The sequence below is a fragment of the Borostomias antarcticus genome, assembly GCF_949987555.1.
Source record: "Borostomias antarcticus genome assembly, chromosome: 15".
In the NCBI taxonomy this organism is placed as follows: domain Eukaryota; kingdom Metazoa; phylum Chordata; class Actinopteri; order Stomiiformes; family Stomiidae; genus Borostomias; species Borostomias antarcticus.
The window spans coordinates 8,031,234-8,052,849 of NC_140248.1; the positions used below are offsets into that span (position 1 = coordinate 8,031,234).

At 45.5% G+C, this 21,616-nt stretch overlaps 2 protein-coding genes across 2 annotated transcripts in view; one reads left to right on the forward strand and one right to left on the reverse strand.

Annotated features, from left to right (window-relative positions):
• The window catches only part of camkk1a (calcium/calmodulin-dependent protein kinase kinase 1, alpha a), a gene marked incomplete at its 3' end in the record, with an annotated part of 30,031 nt that extends 29,776 nt beyond the window's left edge, over positions 1-255 (forward strand). The window contains exon 16 of the mRNA XM_084449709.1: positions 183-255. Coding sequence (XP_084305835.1) covers positions 183-255 — 73 coding nt within the window. The remainder of the gene's footprint in view (positions 1-182) is intronic.
• Positions 256-542: 287 nt separating this feature from the next.
• The window catches only part of p2rx1 (purinergic receptor P2X, ligand-gated ion channel, 1), a gene marked incomplete at both ends in the record, with an annotated part of 28,476 nt that continues 7,402 nt past the window's right edge, over positions 543-21,616 (reverse strand). Inside the window, 12 exons of the mRNA XM_084449882.1 lie at positions 543-647; positions 4,047-4,082; positions 4,589-4,684; positions 4,882-4,947; positions 5,024-5,114; positions 5,222-5,367; positions 5,511-5,652; positions 8,233-8,313; positions 8,513-8,600; positions 10,082-10,151; positions 12,578-12,649; positions 15,786-15,930. Coding sequence (XP_084306008.1) covers positions 543-647; positions 4,047-4,082; positions 4,589-4,684; positions 4,882-4,947; positions 5,024-5,114; positions 5,222-5,367; positions 5,511-5,652; positions 8,233-8,313; positions 8,513-8,600; positions 10,082-10,151; positions 12,578-12,649; positions 15,786-15,930 — 1,138 coding nt within the window. The remainder of the gene's footprint in view (positions 648-4,046; positions 4,083-4,588; positions 4,685-4,881; positions 4,948-5,023; positions 5,115-5,221; positions 5,368-5,510; positions 5,653-8,232; positions 8,314-8,512; positions 8,601-10,081; positions 10,152-12,577; positions 12,650-15,785; positions 15,931-21,616) is intronic.

A 21,616-nucleotide genomic window follows, 5' to 3' on the forward strand; every position in this document is an offset into this window, starting at 1 on the left:
TAGAACGCCTGTGGAGCTGCAGCCATAGTAAATAATGGATGGTCAGCACAATGACTAATCTCTCTCTCTCTCTCTCTCTCTCTCTCTATCTCTCTCTCTCTCTCTCTATCTCTCTCTCTCTCCCTATCTCTCTCTCTCTCCCTATCTCTCTCTCTCTCCCTCTCTCTCTCTCCATCTTCCAGGAAGGGCAGCAGTGGTGAGGGAGCCAGGGAGGCGGAGCTGGAGGACTTGCATGAAGATGAGCCCTCCTCCTGAGTGGCCTCCTGCACTCCTCCTATCAGCGCAGCTCAGCTCCCGATGGCTCCTCCCCCTTCTAACCCTGCACCTCCCTGCCCCTTAATGCACCTCCCGTTTAAATCCCACCTGCCTGCCCTGCACAGTACCTCTTTCCCTTTAAACGCATAATGCATTCGGGTCCTGTAGTCCTATCCACTTGCTTATCCCTTTAAAAGACCTGGGAGTTCTCATACAGGTGCAGTCCTGTACACCGAGGGTACCCCGGCCGGGTCGTCATCGGTCCGCCACCGGAACCCCGTTATGTGTCACTCAGACCACACGGGGACGGGCGTCTTCTCCGTGACGCGGCGTCTGGGTCTCGTAACCCAGCCCTGCATGGCGAGCTGCATCGCCCGACGGACGTAGACACTCTTCCGAGGCACCCGCCACGATCTCCGCGGACTTGTCACGAGAGCCCAGCGTGGCCGGGAGAAAAGGGGACGTGTCCCCGGCGGGGCGAGGCTACTGCGCAGACTCCCAGCATGCCGATATGCATTGCGGCGCCCCCTGCTGTACGACGTGAGGCCAAAACACAGGGCTTTCAACCTCTACTTCGATCGCTAGTTTAAAGGTGCAGTGTTGTATATAGATGTGGTTGGTTTAATGTTGACGTCGCACCCATGGTGACAGGCTAAGCGATCCGGAACCCTCCCTCTGCTACATCACAACAGTCCTCCTCTATCTAGCTGCCTTCCCAGATGGTTCCACAGAGCTCCCCACGGCGTACAGAAGCTCGCTGCTCTGATTGTATTTATCTTGCTAATAGGAGAAGGGAGATGGGCTTCATACTGCGGAGTGATCTGAGCTCATTTTAACGTGACACGTCTTTGTTGCTTCATCATCTTTTCCAGTTCTATTCCTGCACAAGCCCATCTCTCTCCTGTTCCTATAGCATCTGTATGTGTGTGTGTGTGTGTTTTTACACATTCTCTCTCCGCCATTGCCATATCACATCAGAAACAGAGGGAAAGACCTTTCAGTTTGTGTGTGTGTGTGTCTGTGTATGTCCGTGCGCACGTACATGTGTGTGCTGGTGCGTGTTTGTGATGTCTGACAGTTCCATAACTAGTGAGAGCCAGCCATCATTAGTGAGTCATATTGTTTGGTGTTAGAAACTCAGAAGAAGATTATTAATATCACTCTCTTTCTCTCTCTCTCTCTGTTAGCGCAGGCATATAGTCCTGTGAATGAAAGCATGTTTTGACAGTTTGAGAGCTCTATTCACTTTCACTGTGCTGAAGGTAAATAGACCTATAAATAAACCTTTTCAAAATGGAGATTAGGCACAATTAAAAAAAAAAAAAAAAACATCTCGCTTTTCATGTCGACACTCCCTTCATAGTTGATTAGAATCGGTACACTATTTTCCCACTGTCTCTCTCCCTCCTCCCTCTCTCTCTTTCTCTCTCTCTCTGTCACTCTCTTCAAATCCAATGCTTTTCTATTGTACTGAACTCTGCACTGATAATGAGACTGGAGGACTGTTGCTGCATTGTTGTGTTCAGAATCACTTCTGAACATAACAATGACAGTCAGTGTTGCATGTTGGGTAATGAACCTCTAGACCATGCCTCTCAATCCAAACAAGAAGCTAGTTCATAGTCATTGAAACATTTTGCCTCTCTGGAAAATTCATTGCCAACTTTTTACTAGTTATAATCCCGCCCCAAAATAGTGTACAGATATGCACTGCATGGAGTAAAAGTTTGATTCATACAGTACGCCTAGTGGTCTGTTTAGGAGATGTGTTGTATGTCTCCCTCTCACCAAGCCCCTCGCTGACATATCAGTGCACCTGATCACTTTGTGAGGAGAGACAGTGATGGTTGTTTCCAGCCCAGATGCTGCTCTACCCCTCGCGCCCCTCTTTCTTAACACCTGTTCTTCTCCGTCTCCTTCTTTCTTCTGTTTCCCACTGTTGCCTCTGCTCACCCTTTCCACTTATCAAAGGCAGCTGTCCATAGTTGTGCTTCTTTCCCTGTAAGTTGTGTGTTCTCGTACCATTCCCGCGCCGCGCAGGCTGTGCATTTCAATCGGTTGTTCGAAGAGCTTTTGTTAGACGTCTGCCAGTCTAGCAGAGACCCCTCTGTTTACCAGCTGTACTCTACTACCTTCAGGGTCCTCAAGATGAAATGGCCTTTTGTCAGTTCTTTCATCCAAAAGGCCGATACACAAGCTAAAGTCCAGACTGCATGCAAGAAGATTTGTCTGGTCTAAGGTGCATATTCACTTTATATTTACGTGTGTGTATGCGTGTCCATGTGTCAGAAGTGCAATATTGTTGTCATTCCTTCTTACTGTAAGTGGTGCGTTATAAATGTTGGTGGATGGTTTGCCCCTGCTCTGAAGGCACATGGGACTCTATTGTCCTTCTTTGTGTATGTTGTCTCCAATAATATTAGTGTTATGGTAGTTATGGTAAAGGTTTGCACCCCCCCCACCCCCCCCCCCTTCTCCTACTCTACATAACTGCCACCAGCTCCACCTGTAAACCTGTGCTTCTTTGTAAAACTACTCTCAACAGGACATATTCAGATAGAAATGCATGAGATTTCTCAATCTGGGAAATGTTCAGAGCTCAGAGGGCATAATTTCTGTGGGTTACAGCAAAAGGTTTCAAATGCACTACGCTATACAGTATTTCATGTTGATTTACACATTTTCAGTATGTTGTCTGTATCATTTTACTGATAGAAATCTTCTAATGAACCAGATAGCTGTGTATACAGAACAGTAGGCGTGAGGAGAGCAGCTTTAAGGGCTTTGACATTCTCCTGTCGTTGCATCACTGCTATGTATCATAATGTAACTGTCCTGATCTCTGTGTTGAAGGTGCCTGTTGTCACTGTGTTAATAGATGTCTGTACCGTGCTGCATCTCTCTGAATGTACTTGTTGGCATTTCTCAAGTCCCACATACAAAACGCATGGCACACCTGCAATGAATGCAACTATTACAATGTAAATATGTACCAATATATAAAAAGGCTATTTTTTGCATGCTTTTGTACACCTAGACATAATCAAAGACAATAAAAAATATCTGAATTATTTCAGAATCAGCATTTTTATATGCAGCGCCCAACATTGTTTTACTGTTTTGTAACGTAATGTTTGTAAACACAGGCACGTAATACTGTACATAGCAGGCTAGTGGCTGAGAGACAGTTACAGAGAAGCAGACACCTCTGTAAATGTTTTATTGAATTCACATGTCAATCACAAACTGCTAAGGGTGATGATGTTCAACTACATGGTTATTTTCCTAGTTTGTACAAGTTCCACTGTGAGTCATGGACTGACAGTCTGCATAGAGGGACAGTGTTTGGACACATGCCACTTGCAAGGGCCATTGTTTTAGCAGTACGGAAAGGGAAGGACAACTGTCTCGGGGTCTGTAAAAGCTCCATGTTGCTTTAGCAGATGGAGGACATCAGTGGTCTCTATCCAAATGCTGAAAGGGCAAACAATATGAAGTTGAATGCTTGAGCACAAGACTGCATGTGAGAATGTCCTTTCCCAGTCCCAATGTCCTGTCCTAATGGACTCAGTGCAGGGCCTACAGCCTGGCCCAGTCTGTCTGTGATCCCATCACTCCTATAGTGGACACACACACACACACACACACACACACACATTAGTATGCTGCTCTACATTTCATTGTGCTGTAGGTTATACTACAGGACCTCTACCCATTTAAACAGCTGTAACAAACATGATTACAGCAAGGCGTCTCAAAGCCGCGATGGTATAACTGTAAGACATCTTTACCTTGGCTTCGTTCTCTGTCATGCACTTGTCTGTTTCCTGGAACCAGAGAGCCACAGTCAGACACAATCCTACCACTACAGATCCTAGAGTTTAACGGTGCACAACATTGATTCTGCAACGGTTTGGGAGGGTGTTGAATGTACGTGTAGATTTTAGATCTATTCATATTTGAGATTCATGGCTGCATTTCCTCATCCACGCTCTCTCTGGCCTGGCTTACTGAATGTGCTGGACTCGTCCTGCACTGGTACCAATGAGATCGTGTCGTGTGTCAAGACTGTCATGGAAATAAACCAACTCTGGGTTTGTGAGAAGGTCCTAGAGGGAAATAATCCCTCTCTTCTGTCATATGTAACTGACCAAAGCGTGGTATCCTTCAGTACGGAGAACAATAACACTTTAATTCTCAGAGACAGCAGATAAATGTTGAGTGTATTACCACGGGTAGTGACAGGCTGTTAAGTTATTCTCTGCTGCCATCTTGTGTTCGAACTGCATGACTGGGGATGGATCAAAGTTATGCAAAGCTCATGCAAACGCACCTGCTCCTGTGCATCTGTGTGTTTGAATTTCATATTCTTATAGAATTTTCTCTTGGGCAGTAGATACAGCAGCACCAGGTCACACACCACAGTTGCCTGAGAAACACAGCAATTATCATTAGCATCCATTAGGCCTATAGAGTTATGGACTAAACAGTGAATGGAGATCCATGGTGAGATGAGATCAGATTAGCCTGATACATGAGATACTGTATACAATGTTTTCCCAATGTTTTCCTTCTTTTCTTCAGACGGTCAAAAAAGCATTCTTATGATCTCATGTCAAGACTTACCACCCCGAAAATACCCACGCCAGAGCCTATAGCAGTCAGTGTTGGGATGATGTCAAATTTTCTTGCCTGTGATGAAACAGTTTTTTTTGAGAACATTGTTTTCGACAGGTAGGGAATGAATGATTTTGAAGATCAAACTCACCACGGAACGAACAATGATGTCCAGCCTAATACCAAACACTTTCATAAGGGTTCTCATCTTCACGTCGTCCTTCACATAATGCGTTGCATACCTGGAAGTTCACACAGTGAGCGAACATCGTCAGTGTGAACTTGTAATAAAGACCTTGTAAGATAAAGAGTGGTCATTCAAGACTTCAGTGATGGGACATCATAGCACCTGAAGTTGTAGCCCAACGATGCTCTGGCCTTGTCCGTCTCACTAGGGTTGCCATAGAGACCGTGGAAGGTATAACTAGGGCGACATTTGGTCACATCCAAGTCCAGGTTACATGTCCAGTCAATCACGATGCCGACGGCTCCACCCTATAGGACACGGCCACATAGATGCATTCAGTCAACAAGAGTTCCAAGCAGAAGCTGACCACACACAGACCCAAAATTGATCATGAATAGAATGGCCATTCACAGACAAGTAAAGTCGTGCTCAGTGTCTTCGGGCAGCTTACCACTTTTGCTATCACGGAGAAGTCGAAGCCAGAGTGCTTGACTATGTCTCCCAGCCTGAATATGGGGCAGAGAGGGGCTGTTTCTGGGTCGTGCAGGCATTTGCTGATGTAGTTGTTATCTACGCCCTCCACCAGGTTACTCCTGAGGAGAGGAGAGAGGAATGTTAGTCAGTGCTTGACCTGGGCCAAAACTGTCCTGAGTAGTATACTGGCACTTCAAATCTGTGGGTAACTGTGTACCTATTACTCTGTCAAAAATAAACAAAATAAATAAAAACCAGGCCAGGTCCAGCCTGGCTTATGTGCGTGGCTGTCTTGTTTCTGTTCAGGACTGGTAGGACGGAAGCTAGTCATGCCACTGAAATAGCTGTGAATTGAAATTACATGAAATAATGTCTGATAATGGCTGAGCATGCGCAAGTAAGCAGCACGGGTGTGGAGGCACGTCTAATGTTTGGCAAGTTTTAAGTAATGAACTCAAGTTAGAGATCAAATTTCTCAATGAGTTTGACCTGAATCTCAAGTTGATCTGATAAAGAATCAAATCTATTATCACACTGGATTAAATATTGCCCACGATGACTGATTCGGGGTCCGAGATGCTAAATTGGTCTGAAACCAGCACCCGCGCTGCACGCCCGGAGAACAATGGACTTGAAGATGCGACAAAACCGTCTTCCATGCGGTCAAAACCAGGCTCTGAAACAAGTTCACCAGAGTTCATCATGCCACCCTCTTCTGAAGGAAATCTTTTGGCGTCCATTGATGCAAGGCAAAAAAAAATCAATATACTTGATGAGTTGCGGCAAGACGTGCAAGATTTGAAGCGTACATCTGAATTCATATGCGCGTCACTGGATGAATATAAAAAGAAAACGGACACACTGGAAATTACAGTCACCAAGCTAGAAACAACGGTGAAGAGGATGAAAACTGATAATGGACAGATGAAGGAAAAGATGCTGGAGCTGACATCCAGATCCATGAGGGATAATCTGATCTTCTCTGGAATCGCTGAGAAATTGGGAGAAGTTGCGGAGACTACGCTGAGACAATTCTTCATCAACGAGCTACGAATGGATGTAGAGACTGTGAACAAAATCCAGTTCAGCCATGTGCACAGGATCCAACGCAGACGAGAAGGCCAGGGAAAACCTTGTTTGCTGGTGGCGAAATTCGAACGCTTCAAGGTTAAAGCCCTCGTTAAAAGCTTCAGCAAATGTCCGGCGGGCAAGCCATATGGACTGAACGACCAATTTCCACCAGAGATTGTGGCAAGACGGAGAAAGCTGATTCCCAAAATGAAAGAGCATTGTGAAAAGAAGGACATGGTAAGACTAGTTGTCGATAAACTTTACATCAATGGTAGTATGTTCAAGGATAAGAAGATCACACCATGGTTATTTGATTCCAGTTAGACCATTGACATCACTTCAGCGGTGGGGCAGCTGTAGCTCAGTTGGTAGAGCGGGTCGTTCAGTGATAGAAGGGTCAGTGGTTCGAATCCCAGCTCCAACTGTCCACATGTCGAAGTGTCCTTGAGCAAGACACCTAACCTCAAATTGCTCCCAATGAGCAGGTTAGCACCTTGCATGGCAGCTACCGCCATTGGTGTGTGAATGGGTGAATGAGAGGTCTTTGAGTGCCGCTAAGGTGGAAAAGCGCTATATAAGTGCAGTTTATTTTCCATTTATCATTTAGTAGTAGTAGTAGCACTGTTATGGCCTCAAAGGCTGCCATCAGCCTGTCCAATGCGGAGCCTCAGTGGTTGGACACTGTGGACCTGAGCCAGCTCGGAGAGGGCTAAAACAGTTTGTTTTGGCGCCCAGACATTTCTTGGACAGGACAGTTTACAGTTCACTTATTATTTATCAACAAACACCTTATTTGGTTTGACTGACACTGTAAGTATTGCACTCTTGAAGAGCTTGAGCGTATATAAAAAAATATATATTTGGCATATATACATTTTTGTTGTCCTACTGCTGTAACACAATTTCCAATCTATCTATCTATCTATCTATCTTTCTCTCTCTCTCTCCTTCTCTCTCTCTCTATCTATCTCTCTCTCTCTCTCTCTCTCTCTATCTATCTCTGTCTGTCTGTCTAGCATGCCACATGCCTTACAAATAAAGTGCAAGATTCACATGTCCATTCAAGTATCAATCAACAATCACAGAAGCCCAGATGGATTCTCTCTCAAATACTCGTGTGCTGCTCTTGAAAGTCTCTTTTCCTATCATCTGTGTCTGATGCATTTCATATACTATCTCAATCATCGGTCTGATGCCGCGCACACACACGCACGCCTACACACACACACACACACACACACACACACTGGTGACACAGCCCTTTGCTGCCTGGCCAGGAGCCATCCTGGCCAGCCATCCTTATAAGGTCTGCCTCCGTCTCTCCAGAGCAGTAGAGGACCCAGTGTGTGTGAGTAGTCCACCCTGTGTCTGGCTCCACTCATGGTGTGTTCCCACCACCGGTAGGAGTTACTCCAGCTACTCCTACTACAGTATAAACGTCAAAATGCACTCTGGGATAAGTTACTGAATGTGATACTCTGTGGTAATTCATTGCATGACTGCATAAGATGACTAATGCCTGCTGCTAACTGTGTTTTGTAATAATGTGAACCTACGTATTAATAGCTTTGCCCTGTTATGCCTGTTAGCTCTAGTATGTAGTAAGAGGTAGTCCAACTAATGCTCACCTCTTTACACCAAACTGTGGAAAGGTGACAGAGTTCTTGATGAACAGCGTGAAGTTCTCTGCCGAAATCAGGAGTGGGGGACTAGAAAAAAGCATAAAACACACATACTGCAACACAAAGTACATTCTAAGATCACACGAAACAGATCAACCTTTAACGATGGTCTTACGTAGGAAATAGATCAACCTTAACGATGGTCTTACGTACGAAATACTGTAGATCAACCTTAACGATGGTCTTACGTACGAAATAGATCAACCTTAACGATGGTCTTACGTACACTGGTATGATGCGGTCGTCTTCCACAGGGCACCAGGCAAGCACCTCACAGGTCCCGGTGTTGTTCACACACTTCCCCGTCATGTAGCCTTGAGGGACAGCAGGACAGATTGAGAGCAGAGACACAAAGAAGGGAGATATTTTCAAAATGGAGCAAGACTGAGCTCACAGGCCTGACAGGCATAACTGCCTTCTACAGCATAGCAAAGCACAAGGTTCTATCTGTTCAAACTTGTAATACTTCTTCTTATCTAAAATTAGTCTCAATAGGGCAAATCAAACACCAAAGGAAATTGTGAAACAAGCGAATAGGACAGTGCAGAGACAGCCATTATTGATCTCTCTGAATTCCCGCTGTGTGATAAGCTTTGTTATCTATTTCTGTCATCCTGAGTTCAGTGAGTTGGAGACTCATATGAGCTTCATGCGCAGAAACCCAACTCAACAGTCACGCTATGTGAATCACACTATCCCAGGGTCAGGGATGTGCTTCCACTAGCCTCTGTGGAGACAGAATGGCCCAACTCTCTCAAGGACATATTAGCGTTCCTTGGTCAACATGATTGGACTGACGCAAACAGATATAAAGCAACAGCCGGTAGTGGTCTGACTGAGACTGATGCTGATCAGTGGGAGGTGGAAAGAGTGCTGATTTTACCCAGGGACAGAGACACTGTTATTAATTTACATAGCAGGCCTTTGAACTGAATGAGTTACACATTCAGGCTTATTAGTTCGGCTCTCCTCTGCCTGGTCATTTGTGTGTCTATGTCTGTGTGTGTCTATACTTTTGTCCATTACTTAATGTGTGTTTACATGTACAGTATAGTACAGCAAACAGTATGCACATGTACAGTGGATGTGGGCAGTGACTTGCGTGAGCCGATGTGTTAGTGTCTGTGTTTGTCTGCTCTGCTTTGCAGGACTTTCACATACCGCATTATTTGGTTTGCTATCCTAAGACCACGAATGATTGCTGATCTTAATCATGCATACTATTCTTTCGTGTGGGAGTTGGCAAATGCATGCAAAGTGTAAATATTTATCTAAGTGGCTTTCTCTTTAGCCAGGGCTGTGCAGTCCAACATATTTTTGCTCATAGACTTGCAGAACGAGTCTGTCTTAACAGAACCACAGCCCTTTGTATACATACGGTACACCTCACATCCTTGATCTCTCGGAGCCCTCTAGCTCCCAGCCGTGTCCTGACAGTGCAAACACACCAGTAGGAAAGCTTCCCTCATTAATGATGATGACATCCACTGGCTTAGTCCTCCTGACACCGTTTATTCCCCAATAAATATACGGAATGCACTTTTTTGCCTTTTGAAAAAAATAAAAAATATTGATAACCCAAAGGTTTGACAATTTTGATAACACAATTTTAGTAACACACAATTGTGATAACCCAGAGTCTGTGTATTTTAGGTCAGTACATGTATGTCTTTGAGGTGAAAGTATCCCAGAAGGCAGAGGGGTGGACTGTTATGTGAGGACTGCTAGTTAGTTTGGTTGGTCAGTGAGGAGGTGTGTAGTCACTGGTCACTCTGTCACTCGGTCAGGACTTTACCGTGTCCCGTACGTTTGTATTTCCCTTCTTCACAGTCAGCGTCTGAATTGCAGCGGTGCTTGTCTGGGAGCTGAAAGAGAGGAGGGTGGTCAGTTGGTCTGCATGAGCATGTGTGTGTGTGTGGGGGGGGGGCTGCTCCCTGAAATCTGTGATTTTGATTGGCTTTATGGACACTGGCACGTACTGTATCCAATGAGTACCATAACACTTTTTAGAGAGTTAAAGCTGCATTCCATTGGTTTTATTTTACCACTAGATGGTAGTGAGGGACTCATGCAAACTTGTTTACAAGCGAATGGCCAGAGCCATACAAGGCATAGGGGAGAGCAAAGGCACTAGCTGGCTATTGACAACACAGGCAGAAATGCTGCTGGAATAACAGCAGACAAGCCAGTAGGGATGAGTCATTGAGGACGCTATTAGGACGCTATGGCTCAATGAAACAATTTGATATCAGGTGGTTTTCAGTAGTTTTGACATTGTGAATAAAATCAATGTATGTAGCAATTCAGTTTTGGGAGGCCAGAGCCCCAGGCATTTGCTTATTCCACCTTGAGGAGATGCCGGTCCAGATGCAATGTCCCCAAAGGTTGGCATTAATGTGTGTGTGTGTGTGTGTGTGTGTGTGTGTGTGTGTGTGTGTGTGTGTGTGTGTGTGTGTACACAGTATGTGTGTGTGTGTGTGTGTGTGTGTGTGTGTGTGTGTGTGTGTGTGTGTGTGTGTGTGTGTGCGCGTATCTACACATATGTTTTTGCATCATCTTATACATTATCTCTGTACAAATATTATCTTAAAACGAGTCTGATGAGAGATATAAGACATGCTTTGCATTTCTGAATTAGTATTCCTGAGAGGACAGAGAAACAAGGTAGGAATATAGGTAGGTAGGTAGGTAGGTAGATAGGTAGGTAGGTAGGTAGGTAGGTAGGTAGGTAGGTAGGTAGGTAAGTAGGTAGGTAGGTAGGTAGGTAGGTAAGTAGGTAGGTAGATAGGTAGGGAGGCAGGGAGGGAGGGAGGGAGGGAGGGAGGTAGGTAGGTAGGTAAGTAGGTGGGTAGGTAGGGAGGTAGGTAGGTAGGTAGGTAGGTAGGTAGGCAGGGAGGTAGGGAGGGAGGGAGGTAGGTAGGTAGGTAGGTAAGTAGGTAGGTAGGGAGGTAGGGAGGTAGGGAGGTAGGGAGGTAGGGAGGTAGGTAGGTAAGTAGGTGGGTAGGTATGGAGGTAGATAGGTAGGTAGGTAGGTAAGTAGGTGGGTAGGGAGGTAGGTAGGTAGGTAGGTAGGTAGGTAGGTGGGTAGGTAGGTAGGTAGGCAGGTAGGTAGGTAGGGAGGGAGGGAGGGAGGGAGGGAGGGAGGGAGGTAGGTAGGTAAGTAGGTGGGTAGGTAGGGAGGTAGGTAGGTAGGTAGGTAGGTAGGTAGGCAGGGAGGTAGGGAGGGAGGGAGGTAGGTAGGTAAGTAGGTAGGTAGGGAGGTAGGGAGGTAGGGAGGTAAGTAGGTGGGTAGGTATGGAGGTAGATAGGTAGGTAGGTAGGTAAGTAGGTGGGTAGGGAGGTAGGTAGGTAGGTAGGTAGGTAGGCAGGGAGGTAGGGAGGGAGGGAGGTAGGTAGGTAGGTAAGTAGGTAGGTAGGGAGGTAGGGAGGTAGGGAGGGAGGTAGGTAGGTAAGTAGGTGGGTAGGTATGGAGGTAGATAGGTAGGTAGGTAGGTAGGTAGGCAGGTAGGTAGGTAGGGAGGTAGGGAGGTAGGGAGGTAGGTAGGTAGGTAGGGAGGTAGGGAGGTAGATAGGTAGGTAGGTAGGTAGGTAGGTAGGCAGGTAGGTGGTTGGCTAGGTAGGTAGGTAGGTATGTAGATAGGTAGATAGGTAGGTGGGTGGGTGGCTAGGTAGGTAGGTAGGTAGGTAGGTAGGTGGGTGGGTGGCTAGGTAGGTAGGTAGGTAGGTAGGTAGGTAGGTAGGTAGGTAGGTAGGTGGGTGGGTGGCTAGGTAGGTAGGTAGGTAGGTAGGTAGGTAGGTAGGTAGGTAGGTAGGTAGGTGGGTGGGTGGCTAGGTAGGTAGGTAGGTAGGTAGGTAGGTAGGTAGGTGGGTGGGTGGCTAGGTAGGTAGGTAGGTAGGTAGGTAGGTTGGTTGGTGGGTGGCTAGGTGGGTAGGTAGGTGGGTGGGTGGCTAGGTAGGTAGGTAGGTAGGTAGGTAGGTAGGTAGGTAGGTGGGTGGGTGGGTGGCTAGGTAGGTAGGTAGGTAGGTAGGTAGGTAGGTAGGTAGGTAGGTGGGTAGGTAGGTGGGTGTGTGTGTGGCTAGGTAGGTAAGTAGGTAGGTAGGTAGGTAGGTAGGTAGGTAGGTAGGTGGGTGGGTGGGTGGCTAGGTAGGTAGGTAGGTAGGTAGGTAGGTAGGTAGGTAGGTAGGTAGGTAGGTAGGTAGGTGGGTAGGTAGGTGGGTGTGTGTGTGGCTAGGTAGGTAAGTAGGTAGGTAGGTAGGTCGGTTGGTAAAAAGGACATACTGAGATACATACCTCTGGACATTTCCCCATCTTCTGGTCCTCTGTCATGATGTAGTTTGTCATTACAACAAAAGAAGAGTCTCCCTGGGGATCCAAAGAAAGAAAATGGTATCAGAACATCCCCTATACATACCTGTACATTTGAAATTAATGTATTTAAAAAAGTAATACCTTTTCATTTCACTGACAATCTACCAGTCTCTTCCTCGTCCAGCTGTGCAATGATATAAAAGCTCACGCTTAAGTCTAACCATGTTGTTAAGTAGAGTTTATCATCTAATATTCAAAGGTGTTTAATTGCATGATACACTAGTCTCACATAGCCAGACCTATCTCCACACTTCGTTTACGCTGTGCCAGCGCCGGAGACAGTTCTGGCTGGACATATTACCATTCTGCAATAGGGGGGGGGGGCGCAGTATTTCTTTAAACCAATCACAGTCGTCTTGGGCGGAGCCAGCCCCGGACGCAGCGACGGTGCTCTTGCAAAATAGTCTGGATCGAATCCGCTTGGTGCCAAGAGAATCTCTCGGCCCGAATCAGATTAATTTTCGTCGCCAGTCTCGCCACTGATTGGGCAGTGTGACAACGAATGACAAGGTTTATTGCCAAAACCTACATCCATTGAGTCAGACTAATGATACACTAATCTGCAGGTTCACTCATTATTGTCAGTTGTAGTCACCAAGTAATAACGCAAAGCAACATGCTTCCCTACATATTGTGTATTTCTAGTGTCTAGACCTGTGTGTAGCCACTACCCCATCCCCTATGAGGCCATATCTCCTTGAATGTGACTCTCCCTTGACCAATACATTTTGTTGTGCCAAGTTATCATGAGGTCAAGTCAAGTTAAAATGTTACTGCATGACCCTTTGCAGGCCCTTTGGCGTTCCAGGGCATTACTAACAATTTCACCATGTAAGGTGAAAAGCTTTTTGTACAGGACATACTGGCCTTCACCTCCAGTTCCATTCCTGATCACTCTGCTGTAACCTTGCTCAGCAATGCCATATATAGAACAGGAAATATGCCAATGTATTAATGCAATAAGACCTAGCAGTGGAGCCTTCCTGGCTAATAACATTAGACTGCATGCCTTTGTCATTTTCTCACAGTACTAATTCGCTAGCGGTGACCACAAATCAAAGACAGAGGGTTATGACCACATTTGCTAACCTGGTTAACTCTATTTATACAGCAATTGACCTCAGATATGTTGCTCTCTCTGACCACTTCACAGCATTTGTAGCTTAAGTCAAAAGTAGTACACCAAAGCTTTGGATTCTGTAGCACCTATTGAACAGAAAAAGGTTACCGCCAAACATAAAGCTCCATGGAGAAATTAGGAAATGAATCAACTAAAGAGAATGTGCAGAAGGTCTGAGCGTACATGGAGAAAGACCAAGCTGCAGCTCCACCATGATATTCTCAAAGAACATCTTTCGAAGGCAATAAGAAATGCAAGGAAAGACCACTTCTCAAAATTGATATCTATAAACCAAAATAGTTCTAGGGTGCTCTTTTCAACGAATGATAGCCTTATAAATACTGGTGTAAAAACACCTGATAACCTGCTTTCTACCTCCAAATGTGAGAAATGTGCAGCATACTTTAGAGATAAGATAACAAATAGGAGTATCACCAAGGAGAGGCCATGCGTCTTACTCGTTGAACCTCTTCTATCATGTAATGGACATATGAGCTTTTTGCATTGGCTGATACAGAAATGCTGAGAAAAGTAGTATCACAACTTAAGTCCTCCACATGCCACATTCTTTCTCAGGCTGACACTGAAAGACTAATGTATGCTTTCATCACAAGCAGGCTGGACTACTGCAATGCTCTAGCCTACTGTCTGGCCTACCAAAGAAAGCTATTTCTAAACTACAAATCAAATCAAACTTTATTTGTATAGCGCATTTCATACACATAATGCGCTTTAAATACAGTAGAGCAATGGGGGGATGGACATAGTTCACTTCACCCAAGGGGTGAACAAGTGAACTGTACATACCTATTCAATCTCCCCTACAATAACTAGCCAGGACCAAGAGACATGGAGAGGCAGCCTCCAGCCTGCTAGTGAATCTAACTAGGTCCTGTGGACGCCTCCCTGTTACCTGCAGACCACCCTGTGTCTGGTAGAAATCCCCCTGACCACTGTAAAGACCCCGTGCAGTTACTAACCCTGTCTTCCTCTCTCCTCCCTAGTGTCTCTCCCTCGTGTGTTATACCCAGGTCCCATAAGGTCCCCATCTAAAGTCCCCATGGCTCCCAGAGAGGCCCCCTGCCATCCTCGTGTCCAGCTCAATCCCACTATGTGTCGCCAGCTGTCCCTATCAAGTCATCATGTCCATCCCCCATTTGCTCTCTGTAAAGCACATTGTGTTGCCTCTGTGTATGAAATGCACTATGCAAATAAAGTTTGATTTGATTAGATTTAATACTGTTACGGCAGAGGAACTTAATTTACAATGAAGTGACAATTTATTGACAATAACAACTGATGCAAGATAGCTTTCACCACTGCTTGTTTTTTTTTTTCACTACCACTTTTGTTCAATTCCACCTTCTATCATACTCGCTCATACTCATGTTTAAGGGGTGAGGACCAGAGATGTGTCATTATCGAAAGGAAGAGTTTCTGATGGGAGTGTACATCAGAGAGTTTGTACATATGGACATTGTCATCCTGTTAGTACCTCCTGACTGCAAGACAAACCCTTCTGAATGGCAAACAGTCCCACACCCACACCTCAAAGCAAACAGTAGTAGTGTCCTAAATCCTCTGTCAACAGGGGCTGGCTACATTTGGTCAAATAGTAGTATGTTTGCCCAGAGGTTTCTGCTTGGCTTAGTGTTTGCCTACCTGTATGAAGGATGCAATAACTCTTGCATCTCTGTATTCACAATGCTACTGCAATCAATTCATCTGGACGTCATCCCCATAACAAGTGAAGTCTAACTTTCAATCTACATGTCAGAAATTCTTACATAACAGTAGCATTACAACACACTGGTAAAATGTTTTAAATGACTGAGCTCCCAGAGGGCCTAAAGATGGGTGCTTGCTCTTTGATTATATGAATGATGCCGGCAGCCTAGGATCCATATCTGTGACATTCATTCATTCTGACAGACCCAGCCACACACCTATTCTCTTCCTGAAATTCAGTCAATGGGATCTGGCGTAGGTCATGGCCAGCCAACCACTTACCTGCTCAGGGAAGACGTAGTCAACCACGTCCCAAACCCTCCCCTCTCCGTTCACCTCGGTGTAGCCCACTCCTTTCATCTTGGTGAAGGTGGAGCCCACGGCTGTGTCTGTTGACTGGTAGCCTTTCTCATAGATGAACACCCACCTGCATAAGAGTGACGATAGGGGGCAAACAGACATTTTAATTTGTATTTCTTTGAAACTATTTGTCACTGTGGGATGTGGCATGAATCAGAGAAACAGATCGATAAGCTAACTGACTTCCAGATGATATCAATCACTGACTGTAATGTAATATCAACTTAGATGGCCATCAGCAGGTCTATACACCAGCGCTAACCAGAGATCAGAGATACTTGATCCTTATCTTGACCAGCCAGGTAAGTCCATCTGTCTGTTACCTTATCTAGCCTGCTCTGCAAGGACGGTCAACAGCTGGGGAGTGCTGGACAGTTTGGTGGGTGAGGTAACAGGTCAATATGAATGCATCATAAAGGGCATTCGTAAATGCCATGTATTATCATGGATCATTAACTTCCAATGTGAAACGTGTTTCAATAGATCGCTAAAGGGAACTGCTACAACTCTTTTTGTTTGGCAAATACAAATGAGAATTAGAATCAGTTCCTCCATCACCATCTGGTTGTCATTATTGTAATCATGAAAGTGAAAGCGTGAAATGAGAAGATAATCTTCCACCAGTGTAATGTAAGTGTAACTTGATCTGTATCGCACAGCTGCCTGTACTGTCTGACAGAGCAGAGAGGGACAGATCGGTGTGATTGAATGGCTTTTGAGTCTCCTTAGTCTGTAACTTGGCTCTAGCCATGGCTGTCTGAACCGGTGGGACAGGCCCAGTGATGTCTGACCCTGGCTGTCAAAGCCTGCAGGCCACTGGGGAGCGGCATGGACAGGCTCCTAATCACATCTGTTTCTGTGTCCATCATAACCTGGACCTCTCCACAGCTGCTGCCCCCCCCCCTCCCAGGGATCACTGTACATCAGCTGAAGGATGTGCTTCCTGAAGCAGCTGAAGAAATTCAACATGCCAAAGGCAATGATGGTTCTCTTCTACACCTCCATCATCAAGTCCATCCTCACCTCCTCCATCCCCGTCTGGTTCTCAGCCGCTACAGACAAAGACAAGGTCAGACTGCAGCGCATCATCCGCTCTACTGAGAGGGTGATCGGCTGTAGACTGCCATCCCTACAGGACCTGCACGCCTCCAGGACCCTGAAACGGGCCAGAAAGATGGTGGCCGACCCCTGCCATCGCGGTCATGGTCTCTTTGACTCCCCTCTGGCAGGAGACTGCGGTCCACTGGGACCGGGTCCACACATCACAAAAACAGCTTCTTTCCCACGGCCATCAGACTTATCAACACGGCTTGTGTTCCCCCACTATGCACCCCTCCCACACTATACCCTCTGTACCCCCTGCACCACGTGCACATGGCCTCTGATTGTTCCACATACCTCAATGGCACCCACATTACACACACTGTATATAGCATCGCTCATATACTGTATCACACTACACTCTAAGGTCTACATTCAAAGAACTTAGTACAGGGGTACCCCAAGGCTCGGTCCTGGGGCCAATCCTCTTCAGTCTATACATAAACGATCTACCATATGCATGTCAAGTCTGTGAAGTAATTATGTATGCCGATGACACTGTAATTTTTGTGAAAGGTAAAGACCACTCTGTTGCAGCGGCACAACTCACGAGAGCCATGGTTAAAATATCTGATTGGTTACATAACTGCTGTTTACAACTCAACAACACTAAAACTGTTGCAATGTTCTTTGCAAAAACAAACAAAGTGCCCAGAGAACCGGATGTCTTTATTGCAGGACAGAGGATCCAAATAGTAAAAGAATATAAATATCTAGGTATTGTGATTGACTGTCACCTCACATTTAAAAATCATATTTCAAAGATCTGTAAAAATCTCAAGTTCACTCTGGCGAATTTTCGGCATCTCAGGAACCACATGTCCATAGAGGCAGCGAAAATGTACATGTTTTCTCTCATACTATCCTACATAAACTACTGTCTATCCACCTGGTCTACTGCTAACATCACCACAATAACACCGGTTATTTCTCTATACAAACAAGCACTCAAAATACTAGATAAAAAACCAAGATTTTCTCATCATTGTGCAATTTTACAAAAATATAGACTATTTAGTTGGGAAAACCTTGTTCTCTTTAAGAACCTAATGTACAAAATTCGGCATAACTTGGCACCACCTCCACTCAAGTCCATTTCCGCTCCTCTGTAACTGGTGCTACTGGAGGGGAAGCCAGAGTCACCAGAGGGACAGCCAGAGTCCCCAGAGGGACAGCCAGAGTCACCAGAGGGACAGCCAGAGGAAAAGGCCAAATCCCGTTTAGAAAGAGCGTATTTGGGCAATCGGTTTTCTCTTATAAAACAGCGCCTGAGTGGAATAACATCCCACAGAACATTAGAGTCCATCTCATTCAATGCCTTCAAATATAATCTTAGGAACTGGTTGATAAATAATCAGAGATATGAACACTGATGTGTATACTATGTGGGGATGAACTGTGTATATTGCAAGGGTTGAATTATATATGTTAATTGCTAATGTGTTTGTACTTGTGTTTTAATCTTTTTTACTAGGTACTAGCCGATTATTTCTGGCAGGGGGACTGCCAATGTAAACTAGCCTTTTGGCTACAATTGAGTACATTTACATTCTATTTTATAAAATGTCTCTTAATGTACGTTGTCCCTCTCTAATAAATAAAATAAACTGAAAAACTGAAACTCTGCACACACACTGTGCATACACTCACCACACTCCATACTGTACATAGTACGTAAACTGCATTTGTCTCCATTTTAACAGTATATTGTAATTAGCACTGTATTTTGTTTGCAATGTATCTTGTATTTGCACTGTTTTTTGTACTGCATTTGCACTGTCATGTCTTTGTACTGTCCTGTTCTGTCCTGCAACATGTTCTATGTCATCTGCAACAGCGTATGCCTTAACCCTTTTAGTACAGTGAGTACAGTGCCAACATTCCGAATATTAATTTGATTTCCTATTTTACTAGAAAGCACAGTTTCTCAGATTTCAGGAAGTGTTGGAATGTTGGAAATTTTTATATATATATTTTTTAGATTTGTATAGACTGTAAAGATATTTTTAAAATATTCAAAGGGTTAACCCTAGTCAAATTCTTAGTATATGTGAACCATATACATGGCAAATAAAACTGATCTTTAACTTGAGCTTATGTGGACTTTGGCACTGACAGGTCAGACACTTCAGGGATCACTGATACCTGATAACATTTTCAGGGACACATTTATACAACTTTTATCTTTTGTCAAATTAAACATTTCGGTGGTGGCAGCTTACAGTAAGTGGGACTTTTCTCTTTAGCTTTGGTTCAGTGTCATTGAAAAAGATAAGATCTTCAAGCTTCTGAACACTGTATTTCGCCTTACAAGGCTATGTTTTTGTTCCTGAAATAACATGGCAATTTAACCTCTCTGATGTGACTTAGTCAAGAAAATGTTAACCACATTCTTATTGAGATATCTGTGAGGGCTGTTAGGCCTACTACAGAGGGCCGTGGGCCGTAGGCTTATCTCAAAACTACCTCAATCTATGCTGAGCCCAATCCCAGCTCCTTTCCCTTGCCCTAACCTCCGCCGAGAAGTCTGGGGGAGGAGCTTATGTTTTTGGTCTGGTGTGTTAGTCTGTCCATCTGTTAGTTGGTCGGCAGGATAACGCAAAAACTACTAAAACTAACTAAAGCTTCCCCACTTGCTCCAGCATGCCTGCTGGAGCAAGTGGGAAAGCTTTATTCCGTTTCTAAAGATCATATTACAGAGGCATGTGAAAACCACAACAATCCCTCCCTCCATGTAAGCACAACTAGCGATTCATAAAAATAGATTGATGAAAACAGTTTCGCAGCAGAAAATACATTTTTTAGAAGCTGCATTCACGGTGCCCCGTCCGCCGCCATTACATGGATATACTTGGCTCGCGCTGGATTGTACATTTTTTCTACAGGCCTCCGAATTACACTAAAGTTATCTCAGTGAGTCAAACGTCTTATAATATGCCGTAAATAAGGTCCAGCTTGTTGAAAAAGAGCCTTCTCCTTTAACATTCCAAGTGTATTGATAGGAGTTATTAATACATGTGGCCACCAGAGGGCAGCAATGACTACCTAAGAAGACACCACACTATGCTGATATAATAATAATAATTACAGGACATCTAGGGGTCTTTAACATGGAGGTATAGGTCTTTAATTCACCACACGGTAATGACAGACAATTACACAATGTGAGCAGCGACACATTACAGTCATTTAGCAGACGCTTTTATCCAAAGCGACTAACAATAATTGCATTTAACGTAGGAAGAGCCAATGTACTACTACTTGCCAGAACCCACAAGTGCATCTTCTTTCTAAAACAAGTGACTAAAAGCATAATCTAGTGCTGAAGGCAAAGTGCAAGAATAGCAATCTAAAGTACAGTGCAATATAATATAATACAATAAGTGCTTAGGCGGGAGGATTGTTGTAGTACTTCTTGAAGAGATGAGTTTTGAGCCTGCGACGAAAGATGGGCAGCGACTCTGCTGTCCTGACATCAGTGGGCAGTTCGTTCCACCACTGCGGGGCCAGGACAGAGAAGAGCCGTGACCGTGTCGATCGACCGCAGGAGCCTCGGAGTGACGGGGCAACCAGTCACCCTGAGGTAGCAGAGCCTAGCGGTCAGGAGGGGGTGTAGGGTTTGACCATGGCCTGGAGGTAGGAGGGGGCTGTTCCTTTCATTGCCCTGTAGGTTAGCGCCAGAGTTTTAAACTGGATGCGAGCCGCTACAGGGATCCAGTGTAGGGAACGGAGGAGGGAAGTTGTGTGGGAGAATTTGGGGTGGTTGAACACCAGGCGAGCAGCAGCTTTCTGGACAAGTTCCAGAGGTTTAATGGCTGACGCCGGCGCCCAAGCGAGGAGGGAGTTGCAGTAGTCCAGGCGGGAGATGACCAGGGCCTGGATGAGTACCTGCGCCGTTTCATTAGTGAGGAAAGGGCGAATCCTCCTGATGTTGTAGAGCATGAATCTGCAGGAACGTGTGACGGATGTGACATGTGCGGAAAACGACAGTTGGTCATCCAGGGTCACACCCAGATTCCTCGCAGTCCGAGTCGGGGTCACCATTGTGTCTTCAATGGTGATGGCCAGGTCCCAGTGCGAGCAGCCCTTCCCCGGGAAGAACAGCAGCTCAGTCTTGTGCAGATTGAGCTTGAGGTGATCGAGATGTCAGCCAAGCACCCAGCTATGCGTGTCTCCACTTGTGTATCAGAAGGGGGAAATGACAGGACCAGTTGGGTGTCATCGGCATAGCAGTGATGGGAGAAGCCATGCGAGCAAATGACAGAGCCCAGAGATGTAGTGTAGAGGGAAAACAGGAGAGGACCCAGGACAGACCCTTGTGGAACCCCCGTAGTCAGACTACGCGGTTCCGACGTCGACCCTCTCCATGTCACCTGGTAGGAGCGGCCCATCAGGTAGGATGCAAACAGGGAGTGTGCAGAGCCAGCGATGCCTTTCTCCTCGAGGGTGGAGAGGAGGATCTGGTGGTCTACCGTATCAAATGCTGCTGACAGGTCTAGGAGTATCAGGACAGAGGAGAGAGAGTTCGCTCTCGCGGCATGAAGTGACTCCGTTACTGCAAGGAGGGAGGTCTCTGTCGAGTGGCCAGCCTTGAACCCGGATTGGTGGGGACCTAAGAGGTCGTTCTGGTGGAGGTTTCGTGCACGGAGCGT